This window comes from Microcebus murinus, chromosome 13, assembly GCF_040939455.1.
Source record: "Microcebus murinus isolate Inina chromosome 13, M.murinus_Inina_mat1.0, whole genome shotgun sequence".
Classification (NCBI taxonomy): Eukaryota; Metazoa; Chordata; class Mammalia; order Primates; family Cheirogaleidae; genus Microcebus; species Microcebus murinus.
In genome coordinates, this window is record NC_134116.1 from 14,751,900 (window position 1) to 14,765,233 (window position 13,334).

Genomic DNA, 13,334 nt, shown 5'->3' on the forward strand with positions numbered 1-13,334 from the left:
AATAGCGTCTAAAAAGTGTATTACTGATAGTATCTCAGACAGTGTGAGAAAAGCCCTAGAAGACATAATGCAAATGAAAGAGGAGAAAGTAAAAATGGAAAAAGTCATACTTTTGAAGAAAAATAAATCATCAGTTTCACAGGAAATTCAGTTGGAAATAAAAAAACCAGAGAAAAAGATACAAAACATTAAAGGTGAACCAAATGCGCTTCTGACCAATACCAGTACTTCCATACCTTTTCTTTCTCATTTAAAATGGGATACAAGGATAGAAAATGTATATTATATGACCGAAGTAACAAGAGACCCTCCTCTTGAACTATCACACCAGAAATCATCAATAAAAGCACACAGAGAGGCCACTGATAGCATAAGTAGTGTACAAAAACCAAAAGACTATATGCCAGAGAAAGAGGATGGAGTAAAGACGTCAGCCAAGAAAGCCATAATGCATCAAAAAAATGGAGATTTGGAAGGAAAGAAGGCACTTCCTCAGGACCTACCACTGAATCTTAAAGAGACTGGGAAAGCAAATGGAGAAGGCACAGAGCCTGAGAGAGCAGATGAAGAAGGTAAAGTGCCTGGGCAAACAGATGGAGCAGGTGCGGAGCAAGGGAAAACGAATTCTGATATTAAAGGGCACAGGAAAACAGATACAGAAGGAGAGCAACAAGGGGACATGGCTGAAGAAGTTAAAGAGTACGGGAACAAGGACCCAGGGGGTCCAGAGCAAAGGAAAAAGAATAAAAATAAGAATGAACAAGAATTAGTTAGGTTTGTCCATTTACCTTCTCAGCCTTCTGGAACTCATCATGAATTGGACACAAGAATAGAAAGAAAGGAAGACATACAAGGAATATCAACATCTGCTATTCCACAACTATGGAAACAGAAATCATTTGAATTTGATGCAGGGAAAATAGCACATAGGAAATCAATTGGGGAGGATATCTCATATTATGTAAAAACAGTAGGAGAGTACAAGTCACAGAAAGGGGCAGACAGAGGAAAAACAGTAGATATGAACTATAAAATGCCACCCAAAGGCCTGACTTCCAAGGCACAGCAACTGCCACTTGCATATGCATTTGGTATCACTGGGCGTTGTGGCTCAAAAACTAGAGATGGAGAGACAAACCTCAAAGAAAAATTGGGAAATGTACAGGAAAGAAAAAGTGAACTAGATACGGTCCTAAAAGTACCTTCTCTACCTTATCGTAAACTAGACAAAAGTATAGAAGGCAAAAAAGAGAAACAAGAGTCATGGGAAGAAGCATATAGAGGAAAAACAGTAGATATGAACTATAAAATGCCACCCAAAGGCATGACTTCCAAGGCAGAGCAACTACCACTTGCACATGCATTCAGTATCACTGGGTGTGGTGGCTCTAAAACTAGAGATGGAGAGACAAACCGCAGAAAAAAATTGGGAAACGTACAGAAAAGAAAAAGTGAACTACATGCGGTTCTGAAAATACCTTCTATACCTCATCGTAAACTAGGCAAAAGTATAGAAGGCAAAGGAGAGAAACAGGAGTCACAGGAAGGGGCAGATAGAAGAAAAACAGTAGATATGAACTATAAAATGCCACCTGAAGAACCAAGATCCTTTCTTCCACCCACACAGCACATAGAATCATTAGATGCAGGGAAATTAAAATATACAGTGTCACTTTTGAATGATATCTCCAGCAATCCAGAAAGAACAAAATGCATGACACTGATAGAAGGAGATAAAGCAAATGTCTTTAAGAAAAGCATAATGTATCCCGAGGACATAGTTGTGGAAGCAAAGAAATCACCCATTCCTGATATACTCAAAAGAATGAAACTGCAAATGAACATCAAAGAACAAGGGAAAAAAGGACCTCAAGTTAAGGTGAAAACAGTTGTGCCTCTGATCAAAACTTGTTCCTTTGTCACTTCTTCAACTTACCTTAAATTAGACACAACAAAAGAAGAGAAAGAAGAACTAGGAATACTAAGCTATGGATCACATCTTGAGCTCCAGGGATCAGTGCCTTCAGGGCAAATGGCATCTACAGAGTCAACTGCTAGCTGTGTAAAGAAAGGAAAACATCTACCAGGGAAAGAAGACAGAGTACAAACAGTAGCCATGAAAGTTTGCTCAATGCACCCCAGTGGCACTGTTTTCAAGGCAAAGACATCAGGAACTCCACATGTGTTCAGTTTCCCTGAGCACAGCATTCTGAGCAAGAGAAAGGAGCTGCCACAGTGGGACATTAAAGAGAAAGTAGCACAGAAGCAGGAAAGAGCAGAAGATCCTGATGTGGATCTGACAAAAGCTTATCCTTTCATCCCTTCTCAATCTCATCGTAGATCCTTGACTTCACAACTACAGCGTCCTATATCATCAGGTGCAAGGAAAATCAGACGTACAGATTCAAAGGAAGATATTGACTCATATAATGTAACATTAAAAGCAAATCAACATATGCCACACAAAGAGGCAAAGGACAGAGTAAAAATAGAAGACAGGGAAGATAGGATACTCCTCCCAAAAATAGGTTTGAGAGCAGAGACATCCCCATTTGCACATCTGTGCAATAGACAGATACTCCCTTTGAATATTAAAGAGCTAAGGAAAGAAGTACAGGAAGGCAAAAGCGGACTCAGAAAGGTTCCGAGGAAAATTTGTGCTTCTTCACCTTCTTTTCCATCTTACCTGAAGTGTGACACTAGAAAGGATGAAAAGGAAGGTGTTCTGGGAACATCACAATTCTGTTTTCCACCACTAAAGATTCAGGATTCATCAGATTCAGGCAAAAAAGCATATACTGAGTCATTGTATACTTGTATGTTAAGCAACAGAAAAGAACCAATACAATCTATTACACAGGAAGAGGAGAAAGATAGACTGAAAATGGAGAGGAAAGACAAACTGCTTCCTAAACGTATGAATCTGAAGGCAAAGAAATTACTAATGTCACATATACTTGATACCGAAGATTTGAAGTGGAAAATTAAAGAACAAAAGAAAAAGATCCAGGAAGATAAAAATCAACTAGCTGTAAGTCTGACAAACATTAATGTATCTCCTCTTACTCTACCATATCATAAGTTTGATTTGACAGAAGGAGAGGAATGCGTGATAAAAATTACAGAATTGTCTCTCTCACAATTACAGTCCAAGGAATTATCAGATGCAGAGAGAATATCATGTCTAGAAACAACTGGTGGAGCACCTTCAAATGATGTGAAAGAATTAACAAAACAAATGCTACAGAAAGAAGAGAAGAATAGAGAAAAAGTTTCTATGGATATGAATAATATAGTGGATCCTAACAATATATATCCAAAGGCAAATAAATCACCTATTTTACCTACACATAATTTAAGTAACCTTCAGGTGAAAATAAGAGAGCAAGAGGAAAAGGTCCAAAAATTTAAAAGTGGGCCAGGTGTCATACTGACTAAGAGTCCTTCTAGATCTTCCCCACTTCACCTTGACACAAATGCCAAGATCAAGGAAAAAAGCATACCAGTATTCACAGGATCCTCTTCTTTCCTAGCCAACCAGGAATCATCAGATTCTGGGGCAGGCATATATATAAAGCCAGTAACTAGTGATAGTGATATTTTCATCAGTCTACAAAAAGAAAAACATGTGCCACAGGACAAAGAAGAGGATGGAGTACGAGTAACAAAAATCATAATATTCTCCAAACATCAAGAAAAGAAGGAGCAGGAATGTAAAGATGAACCAGGTATGGCTCTAACCAAACCTTCTCCTTCATTACCATCTCTACCTCACCTCATGTTGGATAAAGAAACACAATTAGATGATGTGATGCTAAGACTTTCAAGGTCTCTTTTGCAGACGTTATTACACTCAGGAGAGACGTTACACACACAGCCATTTGGTGGTGATATCACAAATGATGTTAAAAACAAAAAACAACATGTGCCTCAGAAAGAAGAGAGAAGAGTAGAAAAAATGGTAGATAGGAGAGGCACAGATGTAACTTTGAAGTCAAAGAAATCACCTCGTTCCTCTATGCTCCATAGATCAGAATTGCACATGAACATTAGAGGGCAAGAGCAAAAGGAACATGGAAGTAAACCACCATGTATGGTTCAACGAAAAATTTATGTTTCCAAACCTTCTCCACCTGATCTTAAACTGGATAAAAGTACACAAGTGGATGGAGAGAAGCTTAGAAGTAAAACATCCACTCTACTTCCACGAATGTTTCCAGAATTCTCAGGTGCAGAAAAAACAGCAGATAGAGCAGTAATGCGTGGTAATGTAAGAAAAGGAAAACCACATATGTTACAGAATGAAGAAAAACATGAAGCAAAAACAGTAGACCTGAAGCTCTGCTTGCCTTGCAAAGAGGCAAGGATCTCCCCAATTTCACAAATCATTAATGCAAAGGAATTTGTGTTGAATATTAATAAGCCAGAGAAAAAAATACAAAAAGGTAAAGGTGAAGCATGTATGGTTTTGACAAGGAGTTTTCTATCCATACCATCAACACCTCCCCTTTATCTGGATTCAGGGAACAAAATAGACGAAGTCATGCCAGGAAGTATAGGATCCTCTTGTCCACAGCAAAATTTCCAGGTATCATCAGACACCCAGAAAATGGCAAATAGAGATTCAGTTGAAGGTGATGATAAAAACATGGTTAAACAAGCAGAACACCATGTGCCTCCCAAAGAGGTAAGGGAACAGTCGTCCTCAAACTTTATGGTCAGCATCCAGCAAAGGAATGAACCTTCCAGAGTCAAATCAGAAGGAGATTTGAATCGGTTGGTTTTAAATTCACAGAATGAGGATATTTATTTCACAGGATTTGGTACCATAAGAAGTGGAAAAAGTCTGGAATGGCTTTTTACTGGGCAAAAGTCACAGCCAGAAAAATGCAAAAGTGAAACTTTTACTGTATGTCTTTCCTATCCCACGATGGATGCAATGAAAATTAGAAATCTGAAGAAAGAACCCGAAATAATGGGTAACTTAAACCATAAAATAAGTACTAAGGTTTCAGTTTCACTGCCAGGGGAAACAGCGAAGGAAATGTATGTCACATTTGGCAGCCCTGTAAGTTCCAAAGAATTTTCTGTTTCAGACAGATATGCCCACCACCAAGACACTTCAGCAGGTGTGTCTCCAGATTCTGAAGATTCGTGTAACTTAGGTAAGCCAGAGAAAGATGTACAAAGTAATGATAACATAAGCAAAATGTTTTCTCCCAAAGGGTTAGCACTACAGACAAAGGAATCACTGGAAAAAATGAATATCACTGAGTGGAGTTCCTCTCAAAATATAGAAGATCAGGATATTGACATGAAAAAGCAAGTGATGCCATGGTCTAAAAGTGCACGCAAGACAAGTCTGACTTCTATCTTTTCTCTTGAGTTTCCACTTCAAAATGGAAAGCAGAAGACACCATCGGAAGTAGATGTGGACGAGAAAACTACAGTGTCCCCCAGCCTACAAATACTAGCAGGAATACATATGGATATTACAGAGTTTGATGCTGCAAGAGGAAAAAATGAGCAGGCATTGCTAGTTTCAGAACAAGAGGAATGTGTTATAGAATCATTTCAGGAGTCCCTTTCCACCCCTTGGACTTTTCCACTTCAGTCAGGAGATCTGGAGGGGAAAGAAGATGACAAAGTAGAAATGCACAAGAACAATACTGTCAGTCTGAAGGAGGAAGTAAGACTGGACACAAGCAGTACTATAAACCTGCATGTCCCATCTCTAAAGGCAGAGGAATCTCAAATTAAGACTCAGGGAATCACTCATATAGAGAACAACTGTCCAATCAAGCAAAAACATAAGAAACTAGAAGCACCTAGTGCAAAACAAAACATTCAACTACAAAAATTGTTTCAAAGAAATAATCTGGATTCATTTTATTCATATACTGCTCTTTCTCCCGAATTTGAAGGCCGGAAAGGCAGATTAACAATAACAGATCTGAAAAGAGAATTGAGCTCCAAATATTCAACTATGAAAATCCCAAGTCACCCAATTGCAAAGATTCTTGGTATCCTAGGATGTGATACTCCAAGCAGTAGAAAGAAATTAGATGAGGTTAACAAATCAAAGAACATGGTTTCATGGAGTAAAGATGAGTCCGGAATATTTATCAGAAGTGTTTCTATTTCCATGATGAGTCCACCTCACACTGAAAAGACAGTAGGATCTGAGACATACCTAGAAAGAGAAAAGAGGCTCTGTTTTTCTAAATTCCAAGAGAAGTTGCTAAACACTAATGAAATTGTTAAGAGAGACACTTTAACAATTATAAAAGGAGGACAGAATTTTACAAACACAGTTCCACAACATTCCCAGCTCTCTGTAGTGGATGGACAACAAATGCAGAAACTTCCTAATGTCAAATCTAAAGCAAGCCTTAGATGTGAAATAAATGAAAAAATTTTAAATCCACAAGCAAAAGAAAGTGTTGTTTCAGGGCATGATGTCTCAAGGATCATGAAAAAACCAGACTTGCATATAATCAAGCAAGAAGAAAACGTACCAAAACGCATTCTGACACCCACAGAGTGTCTGTCTGTGTTTGGAGATCCAAAGCTATGCAAGCAAAGGGATCATGGTAAACCAGTGTATGATGTGACCACACAAAAGCTTCAACAACGAAAAGTGTTTCCGGGAACTGTACCCATGCCACCTCAAGTTAAAAGTAATGAAATCAAAATAGCTGCAGATGGTATAAGTGCAGAACATTTACTTCCTATTTATAAAGCAATTAAAAATGTCTCTGAATCCCAGGTAAAAAATACAATCCAATACAAAGTTTCTTCTGATAAACTGGAAAAAGTACAGGCCTATAAACCTGATGACTTGAAGTCACGACCTTTTCCAGAGGGTCCAGATAGAACAGCAACAACAATATATCCCAAATTACAACAATTTACTCTCAAAGAAAAAGATAAGCTTGCTAATCATTTAGAGTCAAAAGCACTTGAAATAAGACTAAATCAGATACCAGAGATGGCAAAAAAATCCTTACAAAAGTTCAACTTTTATCTAAAAGGGGCTATCTCAGAAGATAACAGTTGGAGGTTCTATCCAAGACATAAAAAAATGAGCTTTATGTCTCAAGCAGGGATCGACACTGTAGTGCTTAACTTAAATCACAAATACCAAAAAGATTCACCTCCTGTCAGCTATATGAAGACACTGATTGGTAATGTTTCGAGTGGCAGCATGGAGATTGTTACAAAGTCGAAGAGTATTAATAAGGTGGAAAGTGGAACATCTTCAGTGGTTTCTGCTAGTGAGACACCATTGTTTCATATTCTCCAAAAGTACTCAGTAAAAGAAAAAGCCAAACTTCTTATGCACTTTTCTATGAAAACATTGGAGATACAAATGAAAGCCTTTCCCAGAACTGTAAGAGGATCTTATGCAATGACCAGTGCTCAGGACAGAACGAAACCTTTATCTAACTGTATTCATTCTGCTATCAAAGTACCTAAACGAAAAAATAGAATTTTGTTACTTTTTGAGGAAAAACTTCTTCATCAAATAGATCTTGATTTACAATACAAATACCTTCGATTTCTCCTGGGGCTTCCTGTTGGAAGTATGTTCCCTAAGCCAAGTGCACTTCCCAAACATATTCTTAAATTAAAGACAATTGCAGTATGTAAAAAAGTAGATGATAGTGGGGAAAGCTATAGTTTTTCCATTGATACAGAACTGTTAGAACAACATATCTCTTTCAAAAAGCAAAGCCCCCATGAAAACTCATCACTCAGAAAATTCCTAGAGCCAACTCACATGCATGCTTTTGACCCTAATCTGCATAGCCCAGCACAGGTAGATACTCGAGTTCTTTCACAGTTAAAGTCCCATGTGACTCCAGAGAAAGATAAACAATATCATGTATGTTTTCAAGAAATAAATGCATATAAATCTTTTGATTTAAGGACTCAGAGAAATGCTACTAGTTTAGTTGATTCACATACAACTCAAATTTCTGAAGATTTTACTGATACTCAGAAAAATGTTAAGAGTCCAGCTAACCTGGAGGAAAGTCCAGCTCTTGAAGTACATGACAGTGAGGAATGTATGTTTTTAGAAGCCAACTCTTATTTAAGTGAGGAGTCACAAAACATTCTTTCTGAAGTACAGAAAGGCATTCCTTTGAAAAATCTCTGCAGAATGAAAGAAACCACGACTGATTTGAAACCATTTTACAGTGAAGATTCGGGTTCCCATCATACTAAAGGCTATAAAAAACATACCTTAATTAAGAGACCACCTTCTTATAAATCCCACAACAGCGGGAAATATAGATCATCCTCCAAAATGAAATCTCCTGACTGGTTGTGTCATAGTTCATTCAATATCGCAGAAATTCAGGCTATCTCATCTACTATATCATTCAGTAAAGAGAAACTTTCAGGGACTACAAGGAACAGAACAAGTTACTCTTTAGCTCCCTTAACTGAGTCAAATATTAAATTACATCTTGCAAAAAACCAAGGCAAGTTTCACATGCACCCAGAAAGCGAAGAAAGAAAGAATGCCAAATTTGATTTATTTAGGAAGAACAACAGTCATTCGGACTATGATTACAGTTGTACACACAGTAAAGAGAAATGCACAAGAAAGAAGAAAGTGTGTGATTATGAGTCAGAAAGATCAGATTATTTCCAAAGCAAACATAAATCAGCATCAAAACCTCATCGCCAGGATATCAACTTTCATTCTGAAGGAAGACAAAACCAGCCATTTTTTTTTGCCTGTATACCAGCGGACTCACTGGAGATTATACCCCAAACCATTCGCTGGACTATTTCTCCCAAAACCTTAAGGAAGAGAAACTTCAGAGTTCCCCTGGTGGCAAAGATTTCAAGTTCTTGGAATATATGGAGTTCGTCCAGAAAGTTGTTGGGATCACTCTCAGGGTCCTTTCCTACAGTTCATCAAAACTGATATTACTTATGTAGAGGCCCCTGAAGTGGAAAGCTGGTCACTATTGTGGTATCCTGTGAAAAATAAAACAATATAATGTCAAATGGTTTCCCCATGAAGTGTTTGCTAAGCTGATCTATTTTCTTTCTGCAGATTTGTGCAATTGTTCTGAGAGGCTAGGATGGAAAAGCAGGGACTTTGGGTTTGCGCGCTCCTTTAGTTTATGTTGCCTTCTCATAATCCTAAGAGAAGCCCGTAGACTCAAGAGCCTTCTTTCCACCCTACACCAATGACTGAAGTAGGAGGACTTGAAGTTATCAATGAGATCAAGACTGTCTAGAGAGTCAGGTGAGCAGGGGCACACAAACTAAAGGGGGAGAGTTTCAGGTGGCAGTGAGGCCACCTGGCATTTGACAAATGGCATTTGACATTGCCATTGAACCAGATTGAATGTCTCTTTTTTTTTAAAAGCACGAAACAAGGTTTATTGAGAAGAGAAACAGAATTATAGAAGATATAGGTTTACAGAGTAAGAGCAAGATACGTTCACCTCAGAACGATAAATGGGCCCCTTGTTGGACCCAAAAGTCAGATTGAATATCTTAATAGACAGAATCATATGATGTACCTCTATGTACCCAATAACCAGACCCCAGACTTTTAGCCCACAGCCAGACCTGCCTTATCCACTTGATCCACTTCTCCACTGTTTATTTTGAAATAAATCCTAGATAGATCATTTAACTTGTAAATATTTTATTATGTGTCTCTATAAGGTAGGAACTATTTTTAACATAACTATAATACCATTATCATATCTAAAAAATAACAGTAATTTCTTAATATAAAATAGATGATTTCTAGTTATCTTGTGAATGTCATTTTTTTTGTTTTAATTGGGATATAAGGAAAGTCACAGATTGTGCTAGGTCTCTTTTAAATCTCTTTTCATCTATAGGGTTCCCCTTCCATTGCTTTTTTTCTTTACAATTTTTTCAAATTGAGGAAACCTGGTTGTTTGTTCTTTAGTTTCCCACAATTTACATTTTGCTGATAGTGTCCCCACAGCAGGTAGAAATTATTTACATTTGGGTTCCTAATTATTCCTTAAAAGATCTTCAAATAGATGGCACAATGTTGCAGCATTCAAAATAAAATGCATTGCTTCAGAAGATTGCCTGTCACTTCTGGAAATGCATATTAGAGCTGTTAGAAATAGCTCAATTTCTTATCATAAATGATAGGGAAGGATTGAATAACTAGGTCTGGTATTGTGAAGAACAATCTCTAAGACATAAAATGTCTACTTGTCAAAAGAAAAAATATTACAAAAGTTTGAAAACAAAATTAGATATAAAAGGGCTTATTTAGAGTGAGGAATCATCACATGTTTCGCTTTTTTGTGAAGCTTATTAAACCAAAAACATAAGTCCAGAAAAATAACACTTTTATTAACTGTTTAATATACTTTTAAAAATATTTTTTGACTGTACACCCTTTGATCACGTCCCCAAAAAGGAATTTTGTAATATAAATTTTGATATAAAGATCAAAAATAATCTAGTCTTCTAGTGGTGGACTGAAATTCGCTATTTATTGTTGACAATTTAGAAAATTCAGGCACTTTTGCTGACTCTGGTAATTTTGCATACCATTTCATCTTGGACCCACCAGACCTCATCAGAACAGGACACATCAGATATGGTAAAGTGCAAGCCAATAAGTTGGGATGCATAAAATGTGTGACTTTCACACACAGATGTCTTTGCTGTTTGTGGTACTGGTATAGGTTTGTATTGTACAAATGGAAAAATTCTGGTGGACTCTATGTCGTATAATACCTATCAAATATAGAATATGCTCTGAGTATATTCTTGTCAGAAGAGAATGTCATTTTTGACCAGATGTTGTAGGGAAAGATATATCAGCTAATGATTCTACACACTTGTTAAATGAAAGCCTTTTCCACAGGTCAGTTTCCTATGCTGCACATTGCAAACCTTTTTTCTCCTCTATTCTGCGTGTTCCTTTGGCGCTGGGAGCTGTGGGAAGCTTTCATGTTGTGTGACAGTCCCTGGCCGTGCACTCCCTCCGGTCCACATCACCATCTGGGATGTGTCCTTCGCAGTGGGTAGGATTTGTGGAAGCTAGTTCTATACTGGGACAGTATAGCAACTACACAACAAAGTGCACATGAATCACAAACATACAGTCCACTAAACCCAATCAAATGCACCTAACTCAGCCTCCCCTCAGCCCAGTCCCCGAAATGTTTGTAGCCTCTCTAATCTCACTGATATAAAGTCAAATGTGATGGAGGGTAAGTCAAAGTGGAAAGAAATAATGTTTTCAACTAATTGCAGTAAAAATATCTTTACAAATCTTTGGGGCCCTGAAGCGCAAACTTCTTCAGCTTTTATAGTATAACTGTTTATGCAAATAACATAATTTATTAATTTCCATGTTTTAGCAACAAACATTTATTCAACATCTACCATATGCCAGGCCTTGTCCTGGGTACTATACCTAACAAAAATTAACAAAGCACAATCTCTTTGCTTTGAGAAAAAAGAGAATCTTTTCTTTTCTTTTTTCTTTTCTCTCTCTTTTTTTTTTTTTTTTTTTTTTGAGACAGAGTCTTACTCTGTTGCCCAGGCTAGAGTGCTGTGGCGTCAGCCTAGCTCACAGCAACCTCAAACTCCTGGGCTCAGCAATTGTTCTGCCTCAGCCTCCTGAGTAGCTGGGACTAGAGGCATGTGCCACCATTCCCGGCTAATTTTTTTTTTCTATATATTTTTAGTTGTCCAGATAATTTCTTTCTACTTTTAGTAGAGATGGGGTCTCGCTTTTGCTCGGGCTGGTCTCCAACTCCTGAGCTCAAATGATCCACCCATCTGGGCCTCCCAGAGTGCTAGGATTATAGGCGTGAGCCACTGCATCTGGCCGAAAGAGAATCTCTTAAAAGGCCTATAACACACGGACACATACACACGTGCATAAACACAGTCTGGTGGCATCTCATTTCCCTAACACACATAAAATGTTACTAGTATCTTTGCTGGTGAAAAAAAAGCAGTCCTGAGGCCACAATTATTTGGCCTAAGCTATCTATCAAGAGTTACCCATTTGAAGTGGATGTTGACAAGAAAGATGAACACCCAAGACAAGTCTGGTGACCCACAGGGTCTGGCTTCTTTTAGAGACACAAAACTCTGGAGGAGCTAAGAGGCACATGTTTCTTGGTTTTAAACACCCAGATTATAACAGATGGTGATGGTATAGACCATAGTCTATAGTAGTAGTATAGTCCGTCATAGCTCCTAACCCAGCTCCCCCTCTACCTTTGTCCCTATTCAGCACAGAAGCCAGGGTGACATTTGAAACTTAAGCCAGATCTCTTTACTATTCCATATCTCCAATGGCTCCTATTTTCACTGAAAGAAAAAAAAAAAAATCAAAGTCTTTACAACAACCTTGAAGGGCTTTCATAATCTGGCTGTCTGCTAACCTAAGTTCATCTTATACCTCTCTTCCTCTGACTCCATGATAACCACAATAGCCTCCTGGCTGTTCCTTGAATACAACACATATTCCTCCACCTAGGGCCTTGGCTGTAGCCAGTCCCCTTCCCAGAATGCTTTCTCCCAAATTCTTGTTGAGTTAATTGAATGATAAAAGTGTTAAAACAAGAATATCAACATGACACACATTCTAAAAGCCTTCCATTCTTTCACTAAAATATCCTACATTGGCTTCCAGGGGTTATCTTGAATGCTACACATTTCCAGTTCTCTACCTCATGGTTCTTTGCACTGCCAATTAATAATAACTAGTAGGATTTTTTTGGAAATAATAATTGCCAAGTCTTGGGCCAGGGAAAGCAAGATGGGTCAAGAATGCACAGTTGCTCATGAGCAGTGATTCCTCCAGAAATATTATAGGGTTCTGTAGAGCTGCACACAGAAGTCATCAGGGGAAAGGCTCCTACCCAGGGGACCAGCCTGGCAGTGGCAATTTGAGTGTAAATCCACAATTGCTATGAAAAGGATGAGTGAATGAAAGCAAAAACAAAGCCCTTGAATCTTTGATTATGACAACATGAGTAAAGTAATGTGAAGTGTGCCAAAAGACAGCTCTTAAGGCATACCGGAGTTTGGAATGTCTTCAACATTAAGCAGTGCTAACTAGCAAGCCAGATTACGATGGTAGTATGGTGAATTTGGGGTATCCTGCAAATTACTTAAGTGCCTGTTGCCCCAGTAACCTTCAGCTTTATACAGATTAGTCTGGTTACAAAGAAAAAGCAATTTTTTTTCCATCAAAAGGGGGGGGGGTCTTCATGCTCCCTACTGCTTCTTCCAGGTGTCTGGCCTCTGTATGAAAATCTTTTTCTGCCATTGACCTCCTCCAC

At 38.1% G+C, this 13,334-nt stretch overlaps 1 protein-coding gene across 1 annotated transcript in view; it reads left to right on the forward strand.

Moving 5' to 3' along the window:
- LRTM3 (leucine rich repeat transmembrane protein 3) overlaps positions 1–9,058 on the forward strand; it is a 33,101-nt gene extending 24,043 nt beyond the window's left edge. The window contains exon 4 of the mRNA XM_012751949.3: positions 1–9,058. This exon is cut by the window's left edge and continues 15,882 nt beyond it. Within this exon, the coding sequence (XP_012607403.2) occupies positions 1–8,944 (8,944 nt within the window). The 3' untranslated portion in view covers positions 8,945–9,058.
- Positions 9,059–13,334: the final 4,276 nt, after the last annotated feature.